The 27809-nt window shown below is 39.9% G+C and overlaps 4 protein-coding genes across 6 annotated transcripts; 3 read left to right on the top strand and 1 right to left on the bottom strand.

Moving 5' to 3' along the window:
* Positions 1-1290: 1290 nt before the first annotated feature.
* Positions 1291-3921, bottom strand: LOC129095807 (transcription elongation factor 1 homolog). The gene is made up of 4 exons (XM_054604373.1): positions 3833-3921; positions 3391-3527; positions 3229-3299; positions 1291-2102 (listed from the first exon to the last, which is right to left on the bottom strand). Exons 2-4 carry the CDS (start codon positions 3504-3506, stop codon positions 2038-2040), a joined length of 252 nt encoding a protein of 83 aa, XP_054460348.1. The 5' UTR covers positions 3507-3527; positions 3833-3921; the 3' UTR covers positions 1291-2037.
* pld6 (phospholipase D family, member 6) lies at positions 3537-9036 on the top strand. Of its 2 annotated transcripts, none has more exons than XM_054604372.1 (5): positions 3537-3791; positions 4408-4525; positions 5969-6150; positions 6623-6852; positions 8429-9036. In XM_054604372.1, the coding sequence occupies exons 3-5, from the start codon at positions 5972-5974 to the stop codon at positions 8656-8658; spliced, it is 639 nt and encodes a 212-aa protein (XP_054460347.1). In that variant the 5' UTR covers positions 3537-3791; positions 4408-4525; positions 5969-5971; the 3' UTR covers positions 8659-9036. The 2 variants fall into 2 exon arrangements, with proteins under 2 accessions (XP_054460347.1, XP_054460346.1); XM_054604371.1 differs by having other exon boundaries at positions 3537-3795.
* Positions 8661-18272, top strand: LOC129095805 (ras-related protein Rab-3D-like). 2 transcript variants are annotated; one of them, XM_054604370.1, is made up of 5 exons: positions 8661-8736; positions 13262-13495; positions 15976-16094; positions 17130-17254; positions 17413-18272. In XM_054604370.1, exons 2-5 carry the CDS (start codon positions 13262-13264, stop codon positions 17598-17600), a joined length of 666 nt encoding a protein of 221 aa, XP_054460345.1. In that variant the 5' UTR covers positions 8661-8736; the 3' UTR covers positions 17601-18272. The 2 variants fall into 2 exon arrangements, with proteins under 2 accessions (XP_054460345.1, XP_054460344.1); XM_054604369.1 differs by lacking the exon at positions 8661-8736 and adding an exon at positions 11188-11337.
* A 486-nt stretch (positions 18273-18758) lies between these two features.
* Positions 18759-24456, top strand: tspan34a (tetraspanin 34a). The gene is made up of 8 exons (XM_054604622.1): positions 18759-18837; positions 20558-20646; positions 21536-21751; positions 22324-22398; positions 22511-22618; positions 23021-23155; positions 23274-23366; positions 23945-24456. The coding sequence occupies exons 2-8, from the start codon at positions 20590-20592 to the stop codon at positions 23999-24001; spliced, it is 741 nt and encodes a 246-aa protein (XP_054460597.1). The 5' UTR covers positions 18759-18837; positions 20558-20589; the 3' UTR covers positions 24002-24456.
* Positions 24457-27809: the final 3353 nt, after the last annotated feature.

Here is a 27809-nt window from a genome sequence, read left to right as displayed (position 1 = left end):
TTGTGTGTATTTGTGTATGCATGCAGGCGTGTGTGTGTGTGTGTGTGTGTGTGTGTGTGTGTGTGTGTGTGTGTGTGTGTGTGTGTGTGTGTGTGTGTGTGTGTGTGCTTCCAAGCAACAAAATGACTATTGTGAGCACAGCTCCAGGTGCCTAGCAACCGGAAATCGCTCTGTTTCCTTGGCAACCGTTGCCTCGCACTCACTGTGTGGGTGATTGGCAGCCTTGACAACGGATACGGGAGTGACACTTGACCTCGCGTGCTGAATGGGAGAGGGAGAAAGAAGGAGCGAGGAGCGGGTTGGGGAAGGAGGGGGAGTGGGAGGCGAGGCGAGGGGGAGACAGTCGAGAGACTAAGTGATAATCATTCCCCATTGTCATCATCCTCCAGCATGTTTCATAAGGCATCGTCAATACCCCTCCAGCTGGGCTCCATCATCACACACAATACACGGTGCAGGGCCGCTCTCTATCTGGTGGAGAGGCCAGGCAGCCACTCCACATCTCCTCTGTTATCACTCAGCCCTGCCCGCTGCCCGCCGCACCGCGTCTTCTTTCATTTGAGATCCGCTACATCCCGACCTCCGCGGGGAGGAGCGGGTACAGCGGGCTCCTGATAAAATGTGTCACGGTCACGGATGCCAGCAGGAGATCATAAAGCCGTGCGCTCGAGACACTTTGGAACGGGGCCCTGCCGGTGTCATTGACCCCTTTGAATTTAAGTGCAGTGATTTTGTGTGTGTGTGTGTGTGTTTCCTTCCGTTCACTATCCGAGGGGGTCGCATTTTGTAAGTTTTCCTAAAAAACACAAAGCTGACTACACCTGTGTAACAGTACAAACTCAAACAAAAACACACGTTTGGAAGTCTCTGAGTGTCTTCAGCTCATTCAACCTTTACTAAAATATTTATATTATATTCAACCCATATCAAGGTAATTTAGTAGTGAGACTTACTGATAGCATTATTTGTGGATGCAATTATTTTTTTATTCAATTTCTTCCAAAGTTAATTTAAACCTCAACTGTTATTATGAGGTTGTCCCTCCATTAGTCACCAGCTGGTGGTGCTCAGTGCTGTGCAGACTGTTTATGTCAATCTCATCACTCTGTCCTTCACTCAACCAAAAAAAAAAGACTTGCATTCAACTAAATGAAATCAAGGTCAAACAACCACATCTTAATCACAAAGAGAAGGCGTGTCATTAACAATTCTGTTCTTATCATGGCATTAAAACGCAGTGCATTAAGTTCATTATGCAATACAATGAAAACCAATAGAGGCGTACTAGTATCAAGTCTTATTGCTCCTTTATTTCCAAGATCACACTTATCAAGTGCATTACATAAAAAAAAAGCAGCTTGCTTTTCAACACTATTGGCTGTTGCATAGGAAAATAAACACTCAATATAAACATTTGATTTCAGAAGAAAATTACACGGAATATGCGCTTCATAACAAAGATCATTAGATTTTTGGGGATTTTTTTATTTGAACATGTAAGCCCAAAACATACAATCAACTGAAAAACTGAATGATTCAAGAACAATTCAAAACCTTTGGTTTTAGCAGCTAAGCGTAAATCTTACACATTCCCGTTCCTCTAACCAGTGGAATGACCTAATGTTGTGACACAACTGTCTTTGTGAGGATGAGGAGGACTGTGGACACAACCGGTAATATCGGGCCTGAACCGTCAGTGTATGATAGAGAATGAGATCCACACAGGTCTCTATCTGGTAATACTAACCAAAAATAATTAACACTGCCAGATAATACAATTTAAAAAAGGATTTTTGAGACCCAAACAAAAAAAAATATCGAAAAAAGAAAGCCCCGCTCAATGTGTGAAGACAATTCAGGTCAAACTTGAAATTGTGCTCTTTGCTGTACTTCACACAAACGGTAAATCTGAAAAGGACCACATGGAAACCTCTGAACAATTTAAAAGTTTCCAAAACATCCTCTGACCAGTTTGCTCCCAATGTGCCACATCCTCATCCTCTTTAAGTTCCTGAAAGTCATCCAGCTTCACGGGGGCTACTGATTGGCTGCTTCACAGGCATCTATCCAATCACTGTACACGTCGACTGCCTCCGACAGATCTGAGAAGCAACTGGTTAAGGATGCAAGGTTGTTCTTTTTCGCAGAAGAGTAATTATTTATATCTATGCAGGATGATCTGGACTTGAGAGATCCATACAGATGTTAGTGTGGAACTTCAGTACATGACAACAGGTGGTTGTTTATGGAGGGGAGACCACAACCAGCCCCCCACTAATAGTAAAGGTGTGAGGGGATGAGGTCTCCGGAGCCATGCTGGGCCATTTGTGGGATCTAGTTAAAAGTGCAAAGAAATGTTATTTACATACTGTTACTCTGAATAATCGTTCAGACTGAAAGCTAATCAAATAATTGTATGTTATATATTATAATAATGTGGTCAAGCCCTACACCCCCACCCGACCACTTCGCTCTGCTGCCTCGGGGCGATTGGTTGCCCCGTCGCTCAGAGGTCCCTGCGGCCGATCGACCCGGTCACGGCTTTTTTCTGTCCTGGCCCCTCAGTGGTGGAATGAACTCCCCACTGACGTCAGGACAGCAGAGTCGCTGCCCATCTTTAGGCGCAGGCTGAAAACTCACCTCTTCAAGAAGTACTACCCTGAGCCTTCCTCGTAGCACTTATTGTATTCCTATTAGTCTGTTGCACTTATTGTATTCCTATTAGTCTGTTGCACTTATTGTATTCGTATTAGTTTGTTGCACTTATTGTATTCGTATTAGTTTGTTGCACTTATTGTATTCGTATTAGTCTGTTGCACTTATTGTATTCGTATTAGTTTGTTTCACTTATTGTATTCGTATTAGTTTGTTTCTGCACTTATTGTATTCGTATTAGTTTGTTTCACTTATTGTATTCGTATTAGTTTGTTTCTGCACTTATTTCATATTAGTTTGTTTCTGCACTTTTGCTCTGGCTTATGCTTTAAGATGCTTGTTTAAGAAAGGAGATGCACTTATGACTTCTGGTGACTAGTAGTTCTCTTGAATACCTATGTTGAACACACTTATTGTAAGTCGCTTTGGATAAAAGCGTCTGCTAAATGACTGTAATGTAATGTAATATTAAAACGAGAAGGTCGTCACACTGCAGTTCTGTCATTATTTTGTTACAGTACAGAAAATAAAAAGTGGCGTTGTTATACAAGATCCGTGCATGAATAAGGATACAGGTGATGGGCGTCTGGAACTCCTCCAAGCACACTGTGCAGGATATGATTCCAGTGTTTCTGCTTCTCTCCCTGTGGACAGAAGAAGAGGTTTGCAACAATCATCTCACGAATCAACCAATCACACGTGAAGAAGGCAGGTGTTCAGTGTCATGCCAAGTACATTTTGACATCACAGGACTTCTCGTGGTTGCAGAAGGGACAGGTGAACTGAGAGTCCAGATCTCCAGTCAGCTTCTTCTTAGGAGGAGGTTTTCTTTTCGACTTGCGGCGACCCATTGTGCACAAAGTGAGTCAAGTCTGCAAGAGGAAGACACAAACAAGCAGCTTCAACAAGTAGCACGTGTGCAACAAAGACACAACCTCCAAAAAGAGGCAACTCTGGACTGGAAAACCAACTCCAGCTGCTGCTCCTCATTGTTAGCATCTGAAGTGAGCAGGCTAGCGTTAGCATGTTTGTTGTTGCTCTCCAGTCACGTCGCAACATCACGAGGAGTCACGTTAAACGGACTCCGCTGAGACAGCATCTGTGCTGACGGCTCAAGTACCTGCAGAGTTAAACGTGTTGGTAAATGTTAAACGTTTTAAAGTTTAATCTTGTTTACCTTTTGCTTTTGAGAAAACACACGTTGTGGTGGAAGTGGAAGAGGCTTCCTGAAGACCCGGCACCGGCCCCTGTGTTCCACGGGATGTGATTGGAGGAGAGCGTGTGTCGCCGCGGCCACCCATTGGCTGTCACGCCTGTCAGTTATGTTATGCAGATGCCAAAAAGCCGGAAGTTAGCGTCCTATTGGTTCCCTTGAAATACGAAGCAATGGGATTTTTCCATCGGATTTGGTTTACAGAAAATAAACTCTGTGACAAAGTGACGTGTAGGACACTAACACGTGTTGTTGAGCCAGATGACATTTACACATGAACAGACACTTTATGAACGTTGAAACGTGAACGCAACAGGCCTTAGTTAAAGGCGAACGGCTATGAACGAACTACACTACGGCCGTCGCGTGATGACGTTTTGTAGTCTCATTTAGCCATTTGTTATGAACCACCTCTTTTTAAAGACACGTAACAGCTTTGAAGAATCCCGAAAAAAAAGGGGTATTCACTGCCGTTAGAAAATCTCTTAATCGTGTTTTAACCACAGACTTTTATTCTTTTTATTCTGACATCTAATCAGAGACCCATTCATAAATCCAGTGACTTAGAAGAGGGAACCCGGAAGTGAAAAAAGACACAGCAGCGTTCTGCACGCTCTGCTCCCACGTGGTGGCGACAGAAGCCGGCTGTCAGGTTTGGTGTGTTGTCTAAAAACCTGCTGCTATATGTTTTGACATGCCCTGAAAAGTTCTGTAGATGTTAAGTTATTAACTCCTTAAATCAGTATTATTCATATTGTCAGTATAATTCATATTGTCAAGTATTATTCATATTGTCAGTATTATTCATATTGTCAGTATAATTCATATTGGGAGTATAATTCATATTGTCAGTATAATTCATATTGGCAGTATAATTCATATTGGCAGTATAATTCATATTGGCAGTATAATTCATATTGTCAGTATAATTCATATTGTCAGTATAATTCATATTGGCAGTATTATTCATATTGTCAGTATAATTCATATTGGGAGTATAATTCATATTGTCAGTATAATTCATATTGTCAGTATAATTCATATTGTCAGTATAATTCATATTGTCAGTATATTCATATTGGGAGTATAATTCATATTGGGAGTATAATTCATATTGTCAGTATAATTCATATTGTCAGTATAATTCATATTGTCAGTATAATTCATATTGTCAGTATAATTCATATTGTCAGTATAATTCATATTGTCAGTATTATTCATAATTCATATTGTCAGTATAATTCATATTGTCAGTATAATTCATATTGTCAGTATAATTCATATTGTGAGTATAATTCATATTGTCAGTATAATTCATATTGTCAGTATAATTCATATTGGCAGTATTATTCATATTGGCAGTATTATTCATAATTCATATTGTCAGTATAATTCATATTGTCAGTATAATTCATATTGTCAGTATAATTCATATTGGCAGTATAATTCATATTGTCAGTATAATTCATATTAGGAGTATAATTCATATTGTCAGTATTATTCATATTGTCAGTATAATTCATATTGTCAGTATAATTCATATTGTCAGTATAATTCATATTGTCAGTATAATTCATATTGTCAGTATAATTCATATTGGGAGTATAATTCATGTTTTATGAAATATGCAACAACTCATATTTAACTTTTCCAGTCAGAATGAAAAATATGAATCATAAATTGGTTTATGCTTGAATACACTATTTATACATTTTGTACAAAATTATATCAACATTCATATACTTTCCATTCAGAGTTGTAGATATTCTGCGTTTGACATTCGACTTTTATAAAATAAGATTATATTCATCATCGACTGATCTGCTGATTAGTTTTGGTTTATTGTGTTTGTCTATAAAATGTCAGAAAATAATGATAAATCAGTTGATTAAATAAATAAATAATGTTTTTTCTAAATGACCCTAACCCTTAAAAAACACGTTGGCACAACAGATAGCGTAATCATAAATTAATCCATATGATACCTGTATGCAAATGACAGCAATCATGTCAAACAAAACGCACAAACAAATGTAATGATCATATATAAAGATGAAAAAGTTTGCATGTGTGTCTCTTAGACATGATTCTGTTTTGTAGCAAATGTCGTTGATGTGGACGGTGAAGGTGCTCGGCCTGGGTGTGGTGGCTCTCTCTCTCAGCGTGGAGCTGCTCAGCCGGCTCCTCCATCGCCTCAGGCCCGGCGGGCCCCTCAATGAGGCCCTCTTCTTCCCCTCAGAGCTGGCCTGTGTGGAGCACATCTTCACGTCCCTGTCGCCCCGGTGAGAGAAAAATAATCGCTGCACTGAGTCGAAGGAAGCTATATGGGATCTTCTCTGTATCGCTGTCAAGGGTGTTGTAATAATGGCGACTAATGCAAAAATTCATAGCCCCTAGATGCTCTCAGTAAGTGGATTTAGTCAGTGCAATTACCATTCCTCACCCTAATAGTTTTTTTTACCTAACAGGGCAGTTCTTTTACCTTCTGAATACTTTTTTTCACATAAAATTATCCCTACAAAACCAAATTTAAACATAACTATGAACCACTGGGGCTATTTGCATTTCTGCCACCTGGAAAACTGCATTATTTTTGCTTAATGGAGTTATTGTAATGCAAGAGTTGGTTTTCTCACTTTTCGCTCAAACTTTGTAAGAGGTGGAATATATCTTAAAACAAAAAAAGCATGCAGGATATTTAGTTCACTCTGCAGATGATGATACTATAAGTACAAGTCTTTTTGTCTCCTCCAGTTCCTGCCTCTGCCCGTTGCCTCATGGCGTTGAGACCTCTTTCTCCCGTCTTCTCCGGCGCATCCTGTCCGCGACCTCCTCTCTGGACCTGTGCGTCTTCGCCTTCTCCAACATGGGCCTGAGCAGGGCCGTGCTGGCGTTGCACAGCAGGGGCGTCACCGTTCGAGTCCTAACCGACAAGGATTACACCGCCATCCCAGGCTCCCAGATAGGGGTCCTCCGCAAGGCCGGTAAGGGAAAGAAATCTGATTTATTATTTGTAAATCATTGTGAAGTCTATAAACTGTCACAAACAGCGGCCCAGGGAGTCGTATATGAAGCTCTCCTAGAGATAAAAGTCACACTCAACCTCCATGGGATCGTTATTATGGACACATTTCTCCTGAAATACGGGAAGGATGGCTCTGGTCTCATTTAAGAACAGGTTCCTCCATCTGTGTTCCCGGACTATCAGTGTCATTGTCAGTAAATCCCACAGGGTTCCTCAGTGGTGAATGGAGGGATGATAGGAACCGTCTGGGTGAACGGAGGATTCCACTACGAGCCTTCCTGAGTCAGAGTAATGGTGCTCTGAAAGCTCTGAAAGAGATTTTTGTGTCACGCCGTCTCACTTTCTCTCTCAGCCCACTGCATTTAATAAATTACCTCCACTCTATATTGTTAAGTAAGAATTAAGTAAGTAAGAAATTGGCTACCAGGCAGCAAATTTCATTAGGTAAAGTGTTTCTAAGCGTGTGTGTGTGTGTGTGTGTGTGTGTGTGTGTGTGTGTGTGTGTGTGTCGACTGCAAACCTCGTGAGAGCCACTTTGGCACAAAGGACAATCCAACCCTGTTTTCATACTGAATCTGTTAAGTCTGCAGAAACCTTTTTTTTAATCCTCAAGTAACTGAAGGTGACTGGTTTGCTGTCACTGGTTTTGGTTTTGTCCAAAAATGTTTCCATCAGAAGGGGAAACTCTCTCCGAGGTGAACGGGCAGAGAGAATCTTCTGGACGTTCCTGTCCTGGGGTCATAATTGGAAAGATGTAAAAACGTTTAATTGCCAGTTGCATTTACTCTTTTACCCGTCGCTTCGGAAAGATTTCCAAAAAGCCAAAAGGGGCTTTCACGCAGAGCAATTAGGGGCTCAACGGGATACGCTCCTTTGCGAGAGAAATGGACTCTTAAAAACACATTTCTGTTAATTGTTTTTCAGTTTCTTTAAAGGGGCATGAACTCACCCTTTCAAGAGAGAATTTGCACGTCTAATCTGTCTCTCCGAGTTTGGTCTGCAGTCCAATGTAAAAAACAATTACTAGTGTGATGCAAAATGAAATCAAATACCCCAAAGTCATTTTTCTGTCTAAGATAATTTCTCTTGTACACAACTGAAGAGAAACAATCTCTGTACATACGGTTAGAATTAGTATTTAGTCTATGTACTTGGTTTATGTAAAATAGCTACTGCAGTTAATTAGTAAGCTAATTTTAAGTTGCAAATCATAAAATTCACATCTTTTGGGATTTTCAAACGCTTAAATAAATAAATAAATAGGTAATCATAATAAACCTATGTAAGAAATCAGCCTAGGTTAACTGCTGTTTCTTCTGCTCCGTCTGAATAAGAGAAAGATACTAGCTTCTTGTGGTATTATGAAGAGGATGAAAACATTCATGTGACCTTAAATGTTAAGTGTTGTGAGCTTTTGGTGCTTTTGGTGTTTTTTGTATTTTCATTCACACTTCTCCGTAATGCATTCACACAAAGCAAACTGTGTGATATCTTGACACTCTCATCCCAACATTCTCCACTCTCTGCTCCCTCAGGGATCTGCGTGCGGTGCGACGCCAGCCCCGTTCACATGCATCACAAGTTTGCGGTGGTGGACGGCCGGCTGCTCATCACCGGCTCCCTCAACTGGACGCTGGCGGCAGTGCAGAGCAACATGGAGAACGTCCTGGTCACCGAGGAACCGGACCTGGTGCGACCCTACGTCAAGGAGTTCCTCAGGTTGTGGGAGCGCAACGACCCGGGCCAGATGCCTCCGCACGAGTGACCAAAAAAAACTGCCACCGACTGACTGAATAGCCACGGTGAATCCTGAGCCAGAGCTCATCAACCGTCAGGCCAGAAGGTATGAAAGTTAAGTCAGCTGGGTCACAAAACATTGACTGAATCTTTTACCTTTTCCTGTCATGTCGAGCTTTTGACTCTTTTGCTTTTGTCCTCCTGAGGACTAAAAGTGACAATGTTGCTGTTCAAGATGATGGAAAGTTTTAAACATGTATCATAAGAGTTGTCTGATATACCAGGCCAGTTTCTTCTTCTATTTCACTGTTTGGCTCAGTGCCTAAAATGAGGATAGCACATAGATGTTTCCAGCTCTACCTCTGTTTGTGTTAGGTGAGAACATTTCTTGAGTCCCCTTTTTTTGGGGGGGGATTTAAGTTCATGTCGTTTTATGTTGTGTCACAGGTTGGCATTAATTATTGCATTTTTGTTTTTAAAAGATCTTCTCTAAGGTGATCAAATTAATCTTATTTGTCTATTGTAATAATCTGATTAATAATCTGTTACATGATACATTTCTCCCTCAGAACTAAACAGGTTTTATCTTGTTAGGATCTTTAGTTTAATACCTTTTTTATAAATAAAAAAACTACACAATCTCCACAGCTCAGCCAGTGTATGACTCTGCTCTAAATTACACAGGCTGTATAAATCCAGAATATTGTTTAGGGCGTGCTACCGCGCTCTCAGGGTCGATGTTTTTCCCGTGCACCAATGAAACCCCTCTTTCACGCTGCAGTTCTGGCAGGTCTCTTGCATCACTGCCCCGCAGCTGTAGTTTTCTCTCTCTTGCTCCAACATGATTTTTCTCTGACTCAGGCGTTCCAGCACAAAAACTCTCTGGTATTCTCAAAGCTTAACAATACCACCCTTTGAGGTTTGCAAAAACACAAGTAGAGCTGATCTGTTTTGGCCATGATTTAATGTGTCCGGGTGCATGACTCCTCTGCATCGCTCCCAGTCAGGGTGATGCTTGTTGATGAAGGCCAGGACCACTTAGGGTTTAGTTAAGACTTGTTATATTTCATCTATTTACATCTCGAAGTTCAGCGTGTGAAATGGGAATGTTAGACTTCAGGAATCAGCTGCTGTATCTTATCCACGGTGTGAAAGTGATAATTTCAGCTGGGAGTCATGAGTTTGTGATGCTTTACTAGTGCGTAATGCCTGCACGCCACTCAACACATATTACAGCAGGGTCTACTGAAGTTGGCTATTGAAACAGAATCAATTGAGACAGAATAATACCGGAGATGTGGTGATTTAAACCTTCAAATTAAAAGTTTGGCAGGAGAAACGGTCGTGCAAATTGCGTCATTGTAGTTCCATACTAGTTTAAAAAAAAAGAAAAATTCATAGGTCACCTGGTTGATTTAAAAAAAGAAAAAGAAACACTTTTAATAATTGATGAAATTGTTTTCAGAATTTGTCACGAAATATTAAAGATAAGATAAAGATAAAGAGGTTTTCATTGTCATCGTAGTGATACAACGAGATTTATTTTTGGTAGCCCTCAGCCAGCCAGCAGCAGCGAACAACAAACACAATAACAACAATATACAAGATAAAAATACACAAAAGGAATGAAAACTTTCCTATGTACAGCAGGTGAGTATTTAAAATGAAACATGTGTGCAAACAGTGCAGTGTAAACATTGGTTTTGGCAGTGCAAACATTGCCCAACGTTTAAGTACAAATAAATACTGCATGTCATTGGTTTATTATATTTTGACTTGAATATATATGCTTTCTTTTGAACAAATGGACGGTTAAAACAAGTCATTTTGAAGATGTCACAATGGAGTATTTTTCTCTAGTTAGTCTTCTGAACAATGAATCATATAAAAAAATGAAAAAAACAAAACATTAATGGGTAAGCAATACAAGTACTGGTCACAGCTCTACATATTATCTTTGCTCGGTATACAGTACCAGTCAAAAGTTTAGACTCACCTTCTCATTCAACTACTTTGAAGAATGTAAAATATAAAACATATTCTGGTTTGTTGAGCATTTGTTTGTTTACCACATAATTCCATATGTGTTCCTTCATAGTTTGGATGTCTTCAATATTAATCTACAATGTAGAAACAAATAAAAATAAAAATAAAGAAAAACCATTGAATGAGAAGGTGTGTCCAAACTTTGGACTGGTACTGTAGTTACTATAATCTATAGTAGCTATATGGTACTACTCTATATTAAGAACACTTGACCCAATCACAGAGGAGGATGACAAGTAACACACTCTTATATACTGCATGTAATACAGAATATTGCAATATGCATGCACAAAAACAAAATGAAACAATGACAAACGCACATTTGCTCCAAAGTTGCTCTAACACATCATTTAAAAAAAATTTAAGAGAAAGAAAAGTGGTTGTTTTATTTTGAAATTCTCCACCGGGAGGCTGCACTCATTTTTCATGTCTGACTTGACTGTGGACCAACGCTGGCTGTCCCAGCGGCACACACACACACACACACACACACACACACACACACACACACGCACAGCCTGGAGATCTGGGAGCGCAGCGCCTGAAGTGGAGCGCCCACCCATCGGCTCTTAGGAAGGGGTGTGAGACCGCGGGACGGACGGACAGAGGAGGAGGAGAAGAAGAAGAAGAAAGAAGAAGGATTCATCCAAAACCAACCGAGGCGAGTTAAACATTCACCCAGCAGTGCGTAACGGCGGAGGGGTTAGTTTGAATGTGTTAATGTGTGAGCTGCCGTATGGTGGGGCGGTTTAGGCAAATTGGGCAAACTGTCAGTAGGCTAGAGTCACTTCACTCAATGTACATGTCAGGAAACTTTTATCTGTGTGTCTGCAGTACATCAGGCTGGTTTGTGTGGAAATTATTAGAATTATTCCAAGTGTCAACAAGTGCTTGACCCCATGTGTCCTCATGTGTCCTCATGTGAACAGTATCCTGGTCACACCCATTTCCATTTACTACATCAGCCCAGATGTCAACATAGATATTAAGTCATGTTTTTTTTAATTTTTTATGAGAGATGATCTGTTTTCCTACTGCTAAAGTCAAAGCATTTATACATCTCCACACACACACACACACACACACACACACACACACACACACACACACACACACGCTGGTTTGTGGGTGTGTTTCCATACTACGGGTGGATCGTCAGCGTTCTGCTGAGTGTGTACAGCAGCAGGCCGCCAAGTTCCATCTTTATGGTCTTGGAAGTGGTAATGCTGAGCTGGTCTCCAGAGAGGTCTCAGCAGTCAGGGGAGGAGTACAGGACTCCGCTCTGCCTCTCTGAAAGAGGAGGGGAGGGAGGGAGGGAGGGGGGGGTGGAGGGGAGGATGTGTGGATGAATGGATGGGTCGGCCGGCCTTCTTACGATGCAGAAAGATGGGAGGAAGGAGAGAGAGTGTGGGGAGTGGGTGAGATGTGGATGGATGATGACAGCAGGGATGCATAGATGGATGAAAGTGAGAGAGAGAGAGAGAGAGAGGGGGGGAGGAAAGATGAGCGTCAGTGGGTGGATGATGCCCCCCCGCCCACCGCTCAGCATCCACTGATCCAATAAGTTCATGCAATGTGAGTCCGCGTGACGGATGGCGAAGGGAAGTGAGCAGCGGGTGAGGGTAGACGGAGAAACAGGGGAAGGAGCTCACCCCGGTTGTGATTCATAGCACAGGGAGGGATGAGGAGGAGGAGGAGGAGGAGGAGGAGGAGGAGGGGAGGAGGAGGAGGAGGGGGGGCCTTTTTGAGAGCACTTTTTTTTACAATACAATACAAATAAACACCCTTTTTTACCAACATCAGCATCTGCTCAGTCTATCAGTGTGGATGAACAAAAGACTATTTTTCATCATCAGTTAATCTGCAGTTTGTGTTATTGTTCTCAAATAGCTGAGATTCCTCATTCTGACATTCAAACAAATTTGTGTCAAGTACTGTTTTTTACTCACATCAATTATTTCCAAGTATTATTCATTGACCTAATAAAAAAAAATGATAAAGAGAAAAAATAAACAAATATTTGCATATTATTTAACTGTTTGTGACTTATAAATGAATCAACTAATTACAATTAAAAACAAATATTGAGCACAGAAAGAATCATCACTATAGTCATTAGTACTGTTTATTTAGGAATTTACTTAAGCTTTTTTGTGCTTCTGGATATTGTATTGATCCTGCACTACCGTACTGAAGTCTCCTGTTTCTATGTGAGATTTCTGTTGTATTTTTGATTAATGATTACTCTCATTATCAGTTGATTATCCTGCTGTTGAAGGGATTAAGTGTATATAAAGCCAGAGATCATGTCAGAGAGCCCCAGGTGACTTCATGAGAAGTCTTGTTGTGTTCGACCAACAGTCCAAAACCAAAAGATATTCAACTTACAATGATGTAAAACCGAGAAAACCAACCAATTTCTTGCTGCTAAATGTATTAAATGGTTAATCACATAGCCCCTTGTTTGAACCACAGGATCCATTCGACATAGCGACTGTTTTTTATGAATGGGTTTCACGGTTTGTTCGTAAAGTCGTGGGTGTGACAGAGCATTCTTCTCCTCTCGTCCTACTTCTTTTCGATAGATGGCTGTAGCCAGAGAACCAGGGTCGGGCCTGGACCAGAGGGACGCCGCCGACCAGAACTTTGACTACATGTTCAAGCTGCTGATCATCGGCAACAGCAGCGTGGGGAAGACCTCCTTCCTGTTCCGCTTTGCAGACGACTCCTTCACCTCGGCCTTTGTCAGCACGGTGGGCATCGACTTCAAGGTCAAGACCATCTACAGGAACGACAAGCGGGTCAAACTTCAGATCTGGGTACGTCGGGAATATCTTTGACATGTGCATTTTGAGAAATCTTTGTAAAAAAAAAAAATGCTCTAAAACTTAGCAGAGTAATTTACAGGATAACATCCCACGAGTGGAAGTTAGAGTAGTGTTAGATGTAAACGCTTTGAAGAAGCTATTACAAAATCAAACCCCCCCCTCCCCCAAACTTTATTTATACTCTTGAACAGCTCAAAAGTGAAACTTGACAAACAAAGCTATGTGACTCTTGGTTTATTGTTGTTTAAATCAACAGTTTTAGATGTAGAATAATCTGATTTTTCTTTATCCTTTTTGCCATTTTAAGTGGTTTGTTCTCATAAGCTTGGCAACTTATCCTGGCATGAAAAAGAAACACAAAGCTAATTCAAAAATCCTTTACTGTCCTTCACCTCGCCGCTTACCAACTGTTTACCGTCACGCGCACATAGAGTGGTTTCTCCTCTGCAGCAGGAAGAAAGAGTAAACGTCTGGCAGATAAGGCCAGAACCAACTGATAGATGTCTGAGGCAGAGACGTGAGAGCTGGCCGACTGCGTTACAGTTCGACCAGATTCAACTCTTAATTAATCTGCCACATAAAACGTTTCAACCACTCTGATATTATATATGTGCTGCTACTTGTGGCGGTTGCTTTGTTTTTTAACAGACTTCACGAACGGCAGAGAGCCCAGAAAAATTTGAATTGGTCGCCTGGTTTGGCTCCCGTTTGTATACTCTTAAGGCTCATTTGCACCTTTAGCAGTTAGCCCGAGGCTAGCTCTGCAAACAGACTCTTTTAGGATTAGGACTAATAGTTAGGACTCGTACTTTTGCATCAAATGTGTTAGTGTTTGTAAGTCTTTACTGTGTATTTGACTATGCTCATCTCCCTACAGACATTTTTGGGAATTACAATGTTTGCAGAATTATAATGTTTGCAGAATAGAAAACTCTCCCATTCATTACAATTGATTTTATAAATATATAATTATTTTTTGTAAATCAATTTGGTTTAACACCCTTATAAACATTACTGTGTTTAACTAATCATTAATAAGTAAGTAATAAGTCACCTGTTGGTTTGTGGACTGTAGTTTCGAAGCCTCGAGTTTGACATCTTGTTTTTTGGCCGTCGCCATCTTGTGTCATGCAAGGGGGAAGTTAAGTACAACCAAAAATGTTACAAATAAATGAAATGAACTGAAAACACACTGTGAAAAAGAGACACAGACAACTCCCAGACCGTACATCGTCGTGGAAGCGACCTGTCAATCACAAGGTAGCCACGCCCTAAAGCCTACCCTGCTTTATGGTCTATTTGACTCTAAATGGGACCATAATTACTAAATGAACATCATGCTTTATTGAAGACAACTTGAAACTAGAAATGGAGACCATAAACTCATGTTTACAATGTTTACTGAGATAATTAATCAAGTGAGAAGTAAGGTCGTTTTCTGATAGACTTCTATACAATCAGACTTCTTTTTGCAACCAGAGGAGTCGCCCCCTGATTAAAAAGAATGCAAGTTAAATGCACTTCAGCACTTTTCAGAACTGAAGGTAGCTGCCTCGTAATGAAGCATAGAGTCATTATTTTCTCCATGGTGCCCAAGTATTATGTAAATGAGACAGCAGGGTATCAAATCACCCTTTTGTTGGCCACCTCTCGTCATTAACAAGACTGAGAAGAACAAAAATAATGCTAATTGTGTAAGTTTAACCAGATAAAGAGTCTAGTTAGTCTTTAGCAGAGGTGTCAGTTTGAAAAAAGGCTCATCATTAAGGTCTAAAGAGCTTTCCAAGAGAATGCTCAGGAAATGTTTTACTCCCCACAGTAGATAAAAAATATAAACTGTAAAGAGCAAACAGGCTTGGCAGTCACTGTATGGGCAACACTAAGCATTAAACCCTGCAGCCTCTTTAATACCAGAGCTGTAATTTACTTGAGGTAATTATCTCGGGTTGAGAGGTCCTTGAACACGGCTTCAAGCGATGGCAGAGGGAATTGTGCCTTTGAAGGGCGTTGTTGCGCAACATGGGCTGTTTTCCCTCACCCCCGTTCCCTAGTTCGCCCTCTTACAAGCCGCTGCCTGTCGTGGATGTGGAGTAAACTCATTTCTCCCCCTCTGAAGCTAATGGCAGTTGATGTCTAACATTGTCCCCAGACAGCAGGGTTCATGAAAGATGCATGGGTTTGAGCTGCAGGAGCTGAATGTGCTTACCACGCAGACAGATCTATTACTGAATGTAGTTGAAAGCTCAACCCCAACCTGCCTCATCCAACCCTTTAACAGTTTAAGGCACAGCCAAGAAGCATATCCTGGAGTATTTACAGGGCGCGGCGGCATCAACACATGACGGGAGGGATTAGCTTCTGTTCCACGAGAGTTAATGATTCACAGAGTTAACCCCGTCCTTTTCTCCGCTCCACTGTGGTTAAAACAAATAAAGGATGCAGACTTTCTCAGGTGTGTCATGTGTCCACAGGACACAGCGGGGCAGGAGCGCTACCGGACCATCACCACAGCGTACTACAGAGGAGCCATGGGGTTCCTGCTCATGTACGATATCACGAGCCAGGAGTCGTTCTGCGCCGTACAGGACTGGTGGGTCGACCTTCACATGTAGAGCCTGTGATCAAAGAGGGGGGAAAAATAAAGTGGCAGCACTCACCTTATGCACATGTTGCTGTTTGTACCGGCTGTAATCAGCGATCATGCTTACATTAGTACAGTTCTACAATGAATGAAACATACAAGGAGAAAAGGAAAATTTGAGCGGTTTTTGGACTTAAAACTGTGAATTATACATCATTTTGGACCATTATTTTGACTATAGATAACGGCCTTTCTTGAGTAAAAGTAGAACTCTAAAAATACTTTGTTACAACTTAAAGTCCTGCAATTACAATTACTGAATGAGTAACTGCACACTTTAATATGTTCCATGAGCTGTAAAGAAAATAATTTGACTGTACTGTAATGAAACGGTGATGGTGTTAATATTAACATTTCTTACCAAATTTAGAAAAGTCTGCATTTCATAGGTTGAAAATGGCTCAAAACAACCTCTACTGTTGGCCAATAATGACAAAGAATCCACTGCCTGGGACCGATCTGTGTCGTGATTTATATATATTACAGTCGTAAAAAATCCGTAATAATGATCCAGTAATACGATAGTGTGTGTGTGTGTGTGTGTGTGTGTGTGTGTGTGTGTGTGTGTGTGTGTGTGTGTGTGTGTGTGTGTGTGTGTGTGTGTGTGTGTGTGTGTGTGTGTGTGTGTGTGTGTGTCATATTACTAGAACATTATTACTGATGCATTAATAAGTAAGCAGCATTGTATTTGTCACAGCTGGTTGAGGTTGAGTTGATTTCAAATACTTGTAAGTTGATACTTTTTGCATGTAAAAGCAGAACATGCAAAGTCACTTTACCTTTGAGATAAAAGTAGTAAAAAGTGCATAATTCCGTTCCAAAAATGTAGTGAAGTTGAACAAATAAAGTAGCATGAAATTGAAATATTCCACTGAAGTACTTTCAAACTGTACTTAAGCGTAGCTCTTGAGTAATTATGCTTTGCTACTCTCCACCACTGGCTGTTTTTTTGGGGGGTGAAAACTTTGCGTTGCCGTTTCCCAGGGCAACCCAGATCAAGACGTACTCGTGGGGCAACGCTCAAGTAGTGCTGGTGGGCAATAAGCTGGACCTGGAAGAAGACAGGCAGGTCCCCACTGGAGATGCCCAAAGACTGGCTACAGAGCTTGGTTGGAACACACACACACACACACACACACACACACACACACACACACACACACACACACACACACACACACACACACATATGCACACTTTAACACAGGCTCAGCAAGAACACACAAGACGAAGCGTCTCTCCCTCTCCTCTCTCTCTCTCTCTGCAGGCTTCCAGTTCTTCGAGGCCAGCGCAAAAGACAACGTCAACGTGAAGCAGGTGTTTGACAACCTGGTGGACGTCATCTGCGAGAGGATGACGGAGAGCGTCAACGGCGACGCCAGTCCGTCAGCCAATCACAAGGAGGCTGGCCTGAAGGAGACGCCCCTAAGCGGCACGGGCGGCTGCGCATGCTGATGGATGACAGTGGGAATTCTCAGAAAGCTGGTTTCACAGACACACACACACACACACACACACACACACACACACACACACACAGATATTAACTGAATTGTCAAAAGTGTATCATTGTAGATGTACTTCTTCATGTTACTGCAATAATTTAATGTATGTTCGGCTCCCCTTTGTTTTTTCATTTGATCTTTCCACAACTTGGTGACGACTCCAGCTTCGTTGCCATTTGAATGTGACTGTTACACTGAGATGCCAAAGAGCTGCACTGAGCGGCTGTGCCTTTATTTTAGTTTTTGGTTTGTTTTTTTACCTGTCACCTCTGCTTCATTAGTTCTTGTTAAGTGGGTGAACAGCACCTGTTGCAGCTGGGGATGTGACTGAACAACATGAGCAGTTGTGCAGGGATCACTGTGATTTACCTGTGTCATGCCGCCACCTTGTGGCTGCTGCATGGAAATGCATCACTGTGACTGGATGTGAGCTCCTAGTCCTTCTCAGGAAGAAGGATGTTCAAACATACCTGAAGGGTGCTGTGTCATTACACCCCGATGTGCACGGTCCAGTCTTGTTATTACTGTTTAGGAGGGAAAATCTCATTTGGTCTTAATTTATATTTTCCTTTTTGTACCTTTTAATCGTTAATGCTTGTTAAATATTTCCTTTGCCAGGTTTATTGTGTCACTCTAAAATTGAGGATTAAAAGATGTGGATCCATACCGTCTGTTGGTTTTCATTTGCTCAAAGTCTGTTATTTTAATGTTATCTTTCTGATGAAACAACGCTCCTAAATAATAAGAATAATTCTCTACATGTTTCTAAGAAATTACTAACTTTAAGTCAAACATATTTTCCCTAAGTGCGTTTTTTCCATTTATTAGCAAATACATTTTTTCATCAAGTTTGTGTTTGTATAAATCATTGAATTCTTTGGCTTTTGAGCTTTGTGTTGAATTTCGAAACCATTCATGAACATTAATATTATATATTTACAGATTTCTGGTTATGAACTTTTGGAGGGACTTTGGTCACCAGTAAAATGCTTTGCCTGAAAGCAAAGTTGGTGACGTCTAGGGCATGAACCCCCCCCCCCCCCTTTTTTTTTTTATCTGTGTGTGTGTGTGTTTGTATATGTGTGTGTGTGTGGCCTGTGAGAAGATAAAGGGACATGTGAAAGCCTTGTTGAGCAGACACTCCTGATCGATCAGACTAGAGCGGACAGACATACAGAGCTGCAAAGGTAAGAGCTTCATGCTTTTTCATACTTTTTAAATAAATTATCCAACTATATTGTAAACAACCAAAAACCTTTTTTATGTTTCATATAAACTCACCTAAAAACACATTATGGCAAAATAACATATGACATGATCCAGTATGTTTTTGCCAAAGAGAACCTTTCCAGCTATTTAAGTAATAGAACTAAAGGAAGATGAAAGAACAATGCTTTGAGTTTGATCATTGATATTTCCCCCTAATCAATCATTATTACCTTGAGATAGCTGTTAACCTGGTTGTTGTTAATTTGTTTGAGTAGTTGTCATATTTGAATGGGTTCCCTTGTAATGTATTTACACTGATATAATATAATATACATTACATTACATTACAGTCATTTAGCAGACGCTTTTATCCAAAGCGACTTACAGGAAGTGTATTCAACATAGGTATTCAAGAGAACTACTAGTCACCAGAAGTCATAAGTGCATCTCCTTTCTTAAACAAGCATCTCAAAGCATAAGCCAGAGCAAAGGTATAGTGCAGAGGCAGATTACTACGAAAGTAAAATATAATTACCAACAAACTTGTTTCCCCAAGAACGCAAACTCAGTTCTCTTAAATAGTATATTAAAAAAACACTCTACATTTCAAATAACAGAGCTGATGTAGGACATTTTAAATGTTCTCTGACTCTCTCTCAAGTTGTATTAAAAATAGGACTCCGTTAAACGCATCCAATCAACATGTGATTTTGCTGGTGATATAAAAGCATTTATGGCCTTTTGGTTTCCAGTGAATATTACAGCCAAAGCTGCAATAAGGAAGACCAAAAAAAGATCAGTGACTATAAAACTGAGCCCATATCTCTGACAAAGAGAATTGACAGAAACAAAGTTGTGCAAGGTTGTGTGTTTTTATGGCTTTTCTGGGCTACTTGCAGTGTGACAACCAGTAAGCTGATAAGATGACCTTTTCTTAATGACCTAATTGTTAACTCATCCAAGGACATTTTAATAATTTCAACCATATAATGACAACATGTCCATGACCTAAACTTACTTGGCACCTTTTTAAATGTTATGGCATTTTGCTTTTCAAGTTGTGAACACATTTAACAGTGTAGAAAAGACACTATTAGTAGCCAGTGATTTATTTAGGGGTTATAATTTGATGATAAAATTGAAAGAGAGCCCCCACAGTACTATAAAACAGCTCATACAGATTTACAATGAAAAGCAAAAAAGCTCAGCGCTGGAGGAAGTAAGTTTTCTCCATCTTGATCAGATGGAGACATATGTATGAAGAGGAAACCCACAAACACATCACGTGACTTAAATGTGTGCTTGCTAATCCTTTAAATAACTAGGCAACTCACATTGCGAGGCAAAATAAAAATAAAAACTATTAAGTGTTGATATGAATGAGCAACTTATCTCAAACATGAACCGAAACCCGGGGATTACGTCAGCAGGACAAACTTGCCACTTTTAAAGGAGATTGAGCCCCCATTTGTGTTTCCAGTTGCTGTTGTTAATGTATAACCAAAGCAAATGATGTTTTGACCCATGCTGGCCCTCAGCCATCCCCAAACCATTGATTTTCCTATGAGAGGTAAAATGCAAAGTTGTGCAGCTAACTAAAATCCCCTAAGAGATAAATAAGGAAGTGTGACCAATAATACTATAATTTAAGAATCGGCTCAGTTTAACAAACTTTTTCCTTCTCTTTTTTTATTTAAGGGTGACAAAAAGAAGAAATAACAAACGCCAAGATGTGTTGCTCCGGCTTTCTCAAGATCATGATGTTTATCTTCAATGGCGGCATCTTTGTAAGTGGTAAAAAAAATGAAACGGCTTCTTTTCGACTTCTGTTGCCCAGTTTTTTTTCATGTTGGATTGGTTCCTGAAGAAAACAGACAAGAGAGCACTAGAGAGTTTCTCACTTTGGCTTTATGTATAAAATTCTCCTTTACAGCTATATGTTAGCTGTGTACTTCCTATATTCAGTTATAGCTGAAAGAAGAAAATTGACCTTTTGGGGAAAAACACAAGAGCTTTACGAGAAGACTGATACCACTCTTGTGTCTGTAAGCTAAAGATGAAGCTACAGTCAGGAGACCGTTAGCTTAGCTTAGCATGAAGATTTTCCTTCTCAAAGACAGTTCTTCCAAGTCCTGCCCTACTGTGCTGTCATTAGCTAGTATTTGGTAGTACTACTGTGCTGTCATTAGCTAGTATTTGGTAGTACTACTGTGCTGTCATTAGCTAGTATTTGGTAGTACTACTGTGCTGTCATTAGCTAGTATTTGGTAGTACTACTGTGCTGTCACTGGCTTTAGGTTAAGGCAACAAACTAACTTGGTTAAGGTGTATGTAACCCTGCTTCCTGTCTTTATGCTAAGCTAACCTAACCAGTAGCTGGCTGTAGCTTTGTATTTGCTGTAGGCACATAAGCAAATCAGCTCATTTCCAAAAATATTATTATTTTATTAACTATTTTTAAATTTTTTAAACATTCTAAATAATTCTCAGGCTGAACTTGTGATCACTTGCTACCTCTCATATCCACAGTTCATCACAGAACAAATCCTTTTTTTAGATTTTGCATTTTCCTTTATAAACTATTATTATTATTATTATTATTTACATCCTTGTATCCTCTCTCTCTCTCTGTCTACTTTATTCTTTCTCTCTATTCTTTCCTCACTCAACACACAGTTGGCAGGTGCGTGCATCCTAGGTGTGGGCGTGTGGGTGAAGGTGGACAGTGGTTCTCTGCTGGGTTTGCTGAATGATGTGGAGGACGCGCCATCTGGGTTATCCCAGCTGGTTAATGTCAGCTACCTGCTCATCGCAGTGGGCGCCGTGCTGCTGGTCATTGGCTTCCTGGGCTGCTGCGGAGCTGTGAGGGAGAGCAGGTGTATGCTGCTGACGGTGAGCCATGTTTGATAGATCAACTGCACTGGATAGGACTGAATAGGAACTTGTTCAAAAATATTGCACATCTACTTGTCGTTTTTAGAAAAGTTTGTAGAAAAATAACATCTGTTCTTGTTTATGGTTGAAACAATGCCACAACCTTTCAGACCCCCTTTAGCTGCTTTAAACATAATCGACAATATTAAATTAAATATCTAATATAATCTGATTTAATGAGATACAATTTAATTAAATTCTTATTTGTGATAGTATGAGGTATGTTCAAATGAGATAAAACCTTCTTTTAAAATATCAATATTTTTAAATAAGAATTGGATATTATTTTAATATGAAATCAAGCAGAATACCTTCTCATTCAGTCCTGTTGTGAATGTGCTGAATATTTTACCATTTAGATTTAGGTTTGTTGTCTTTCTTCTGAGGTTTAAATCTGCCTAAATGCACTTTGTCCAGGTCTGCTTCTCACTCTGTTGGTGAGGTTTCATGGATACACAATGTTTCTGCAGGTTAAAACGCCCCACAGTGAGAGTTTAACAGTATTATTTTTCATTTTCTCAACCATCCAGTTCTTCAGCATTGTGCTGATTATCTTCCTCATCGAGGTTGCAGGAGCTGTGGTGCTGCTCGTCTTCAATGGTTTGGTAAGGGGCTCTCAAGAGCAAAAACAGGATCCACTTGGCAATACTTCTAATGTGGTCAAATTTAGTTTGAAGAACCCTGAAGAGCTTTGCTGAAAAATTGTGTCCTCCTCAGGCTGAGCAGATTCTCAATCATCTGGAGGACGAAGTTAGAACAAGCATTAGAAACGGGTATGGACGCAGTGACAGTTTCACCTCTCTCTGGAACGCCACCATGGAGGAGGTAATGCATTTTTAATCTTTAATCTTTTAAGCAAATCAAAAGTCCTGAGATGTAAGCACGTTTGATGCAATTTTTGAGACAAAATTAGTGTCTATTTTATCACACACCTCAGCCAACACTAACACATATTTGATTACTTGAATATGCTTTGTGGATTTACAGTAAGAACACAAACGTTACTTTGTTACATTGAAAAGAGTAAAAGCCATATGCCGATGACCAAAACTGTCTTCTTTACCAAATTTTATGGGAATGTTTAAACACGTAAACGTATTATTTGCTTTTAAATTATTATAGTCCACAACTTTGTCAACACTTAAGCATCACAGCAGTGAAGTTAAGACTATTAAATTGCGTTTTTGTTAAGATTTGTGACTAACACTTGTTGTGGTTTCCTTCTAGTTTGAGTGCTGCGGATACAAGAACTACACAGATTTCTATGACTCCCCTTTTTACAATAACAGCGGAAATCTTTATCCATTCACATGTTGCAATGAAACCATCGCCGTGTGCACCACAAACCAAGCCCATCTTTCGGTACGAAACCACTCTACTCTTGGTTACATTCACTGCTTGTGAGCAATAATACCATTCATTGTGACGAAATGCAACAGTCACCCCTAATCTCTCCAAAAACCTGCTGTTTCTCTTCCAGAGGATTGATGGCTGCTTTACAATGCTGCTTCAGCTGATAGAGGACAACGCTGTGATCATTGCAGCCGTTGCTCTAGGAATCGCTGCTCTTGAGGTATCGGTATCAAAGAGACATTTTCTCAGTCTAGAAGAGTGCTATGTACTTTGCCACAGTTGCTTTTTATTGATCGGTATTTGATTAAAATTAAATAACTAAATTGTCATTTAATTTACTTTATCTTTCATATTGCCATGTCCTGATAAATATAGACCAGAGTTGCGTTGCTAGGCAACAGCTCTGATCCATGTTTACTTCCTGTAAGCTGATGACATTCACATACACAGGAAATAAACTGAAACCCACTGTGAAATGGTCTGCAAATAGCAATACTGATAACTTGTTACACCACTTGTCTATGGAAACATAGTGACCTCTAAAGTGGCTATAATTCATATTTTTCTAATTACAATTTATCAAATGAGAATCACAGTTTCATTGCTTGTGATATGACGTTGAGAGCACTGAACTTGAAAATGGTTCAAATGTGACACAGTGCATGGGTTATTTAGAAATCTGTGTTTGTGCACAGTATATCCTACAGAACTTTATTAAACTTGTACAGTCTGTAGCCCGTAGCTCAGATCCATTACACTGTGTTTGGATAATGTGTTGATGAACTTTTGTCTTTACAGGTTGCTGCCATGGTGGTTTCGTTGGTCCTCTACAAGAATATTGGCCATAAGGAGTGATATTTCCTGTTGGGAAGGAGATAACGACATTGTAATCAATCAGTGGAGGAATCGTACTTGCAGGCATAAGCAGTTTTTATATGTATGAAGTTTTTTTTTTTTTTTTTGATTCAAAACAGACTGATTATCAGACAGACAAACTTTTAATGCTCTACATGCATTATGCAGAGCATTCCAATGGAGAGGTAGTCAATGCATCTACTATGTTCTTAGTTTCAGAACTATATCTGTACACATATATACTGTGATTTATTTATGTTTTAAAAGGGGTCATTGTATGTGCTGATACATATCGTTGGTAATATGTAATGATGCACATGGCAGAAAGGATCTGCACAAGTCGTGTCGGTTGTTTATGTCTCTCACTTTCACTGCAAGCTGTAATATAATGAATATATTTTTGTATGTTTGATCATATTGCAATAATAAATATCACAATATCACCTTCTTTTATTTACACTGTGATTCTGGTCTTCTTTGGAATGTTTTCATATGTTGTATAAGTAAACATGTAATATAAAACTATATCATAGGATAATCGTTCATTTAAAACAATCCACAGATTCTGAACAAAGCGTGAAAAAAACAATAAACCATCACCTATGAGAATTTAAACTAATCAAGTGTGGAATGTCCACCATTTTTTAATAAGTTTAATAATAAATCATTTCAAACGTTCCTCACGTTAAAGGGATACTTTAACGTGAGGAACGTTAAAGGGACAGTTCACCCCCAAATCAACCTCTTACCTGTAGTGCTATTTATAAGTGTTCAACGGTATACTTTTGGCGCTTTGAACACCAGAAGCCGAGTGCCATATGGTCCCATTAGTTTGGAGGGAGGGCAGACATCTCTATGGACAATATTTTCAAAACTAGGCAACTAGAGATTGATTAAAAGCACTACAGGTAAACATTTTCGGGGGAACTGTCACTTTAAGCTATATCACGTTTGCGCGCCGCAATCGACGCAAGTAGTTCTACTCAGTTTCGTCTAGCTAGCAGCTTCTGCTGAATTAAACATGGCTCAACAGCTAACTTTGAACCGCTTATTTTTTAAAAAGCACACCTTTAGAGGATGTATTGACGAGGACATGTTTAAGCTACTCTCACATTCAGTGCCACCTAAAGAGCCGACGGAGGGACATGCCACTCAACTTTCCCAGCTACTATCACCGAGATCCCGCTCACTCAACAGCAATTGTTGTGGGAAGTTCAAGTGGACTGAATATAAAGTATGAGACTCGTTTTGCAAAGCATGTAGGCATTTTCCCCGAGATGCACACCAAGTTTACTTTTATAAGAAATGTCTTCAAAAATTGGTAAGGTCTCGGGGAGGCGGACTATCGAGGTGTCAAAGTCAAAGCTAAAGGACTCCCGCCTTCTGCTGGCCTCAGGTAAGCCAGTGCTGGTTTTTGTTGTGGCCCGCCCTGGTGTTTTATGATTGCAGTTTCTGTAAGGAAGTTCTGAATTGTAGCATAATGGTAATGAAGGTTTTATTGCAGCGATTTATTATCGTGTTTGTTCCTTTTTATGTACAGGTAGCCACTCATCTGTTAGGCTTTTGCATTTTAGTGCCACACTATTAGCAAATGTACATCAATAAATTAATATCAAGTTGGCTATTGATATTATACTGATATCTTGATAGATATTTGTTTATCGTAAATTGGTCCTGTCTTTTCCTGGTTTGAAAGGCATGCCTCACAGTAAAGGGATGTGATATTCTGAACACACGCCTGGCTGTTCTATTATTTGCCTTTACCCACTTAGTCATTAAATCCACATTAAGTATGACTGGTTATAAAAAATCCTCAATGTGTGCATGTTTGTCTTCTTCCCCATGTGGCTAAAAAATATGTTAATGCATGTTTAAAGGTGGAAAAGGGGACTGGGAATTTAAAGGTGATCGATGGTCAAGAATGATGGCCTATTTCACAGATTAAGGAACTACACACATTTTACCTTCACATGCTGAGTAAGAAAAATGAGGCATTGGATGTTATGGCACCGATAGGTACATTTATGCCTCACAGTATCCATCAGTGTTTAATATAAATTCTCCCAGTCACAAACAGGCAGCTCATATTAGTTCCACTAAATCCCTCAACAGCCTGTGTGTTGTTATAAATAATATCATTGAGCTGCTATTAAATCACATGGGGGGAATGGAAAGGTGAGTGTGTTCCATATGGTCTGGCCTTCTGGTCAGAGCTGCTTTGATTTGCGTCATGTAATGTAAGTAAATTACATTTCAACAGGTTTATTGCTGCTAATACGTTACAGGGCAGTTTGCATCAGACAGGGTCGATTACAGTGAATGTGTCAGCGTGCGTGTGTGTGTGCGTGTGTGTGTGTGTGTGTTTAGTGGGGTAGTTAGTGAAGTTTAATGTGTGCTCACTGCTGGCAGCAGGTTATCCGGTCACATGCTGTGAGATAGCTACCTGATGACCCTCCTCAATGGCGTCATGATCTGGAAATGTTGTCCCTCTTACTGTCATCATAAAACGGTTGGAACAGCAGTAAAACGCAACATGCGACTGTGCTTCATAATGTTTTTTTCTAGGTTAGGCGGTTTTAATGTCAGTCCGTGGGCACTCTTGTAAAAGTCAAACTGGAGCATATTAAGTGAAGTCGAGATAAGATGCAAGTCATGCTTGTGGCACTTCATACCTATATGAGTATATTCTGAATAATTTTTTGCTTTAGAAATATGCTGCCCCTCACAGGTTTCATGTTACAGATCTTTAAAGTGCTTTCATGGTAACTAATAGGACACATTCGCATAGAAATAGAAGTGTTAACTAGAACCATATTTCTTCAGCTTGTCCTCACAAGAAAACTCTTCCTGGTAGAACCCCTAATAAAGGTTCCATACTTGGACCTCTTGAACCTTTCTACCTTCCAAGAGTGCTAAAAAGAACCCACCCAGGTTTTTATATTCCAAGGGTTTCATCTAGAACCCACCAAGGTGTTTCTATCAAGAACCAGGTCTGTTCTCGACCAAAGCAATAAAATAGTTTGACGACAAACACTCGTACAATTTTGTCAACTAATCATTGATTTAATGAACAGATCTGTAAAACTGAGTTTCACCACAAAGAATCTCACAAAAGCGTCATTTTAAATATTGTGGGTACCAGAGAGGTGCTCACAAGTTTATTGGTAAAAAGTAATTTAACATGAAAAGGCATAAAAAATTACTCATCGATTAAGGAAATCCTAGTCGACTAAGACCAAAACGACCAATTAGTTGATTTATCGGCTAAAACGGGGCAGCCATATCCTACCCTTTTATATTCCAGGGGTTTCATCTAGATTATGGGGTTGTGTGGGCTGGATTGTGGGTGTTCGCTTTTAACACATGCTTCCTTGAAGAATCCTTGAAGAATCCTCTGTCTTCCAAAAAGGGTTCTTTGTTTGGAAAAAGGTTCTTAATGGAACCCTTTGTCTCACAAATAACCCTTGAAAAACCCTTTCTTCAAGAACAGCTCATTTTTACATTAATTTTATTTTATCTACAGACTGTATGCCTGAGCAGCAAAGCTCACTTTACACAAATAAACAACAATTAGATTGTAGTCTTTGTTCAAAATCCAATAGGTAGCATACAATAAAAAAAAATCCATGGTACAAGGTAAATAGTTTCCTTAGTAGCTTTGTACTCGTACTGTGTTAAACCATGCATGTGCTTTTTTTAGTCTTGTTTTATTGACTTTAATTGTCCTGGCTGTAACAGCGGCTGTAAAATAAAGTCAATAATCCAGAGAGAAAGAGGTGTGTTTGGCCTGTTTCTCATAAAGACAAAA

Source organism: Anoplopoma fimbria, chromosome 9, assembly GCF_027596085.1.
Source record: "Anoplopoma fimbria isolate UVic2021 breed Golden Eagle Sablefish chromosome 9, Afim_UVic_2022, whole genome shotgun sequence".
In the NCBI taxonomy this organism is placed as follows: Eukaryota; Metazoa; Chordata; class Actinopteri; order Perciformes; family Anoplopomatidae; genus Anoplopoma; species Anoplopoma fimbria.
Note: the sequence above shows the minus strand (reverse complement) of the source record. Positions and strands in the feature narration are given on the sequence as shown.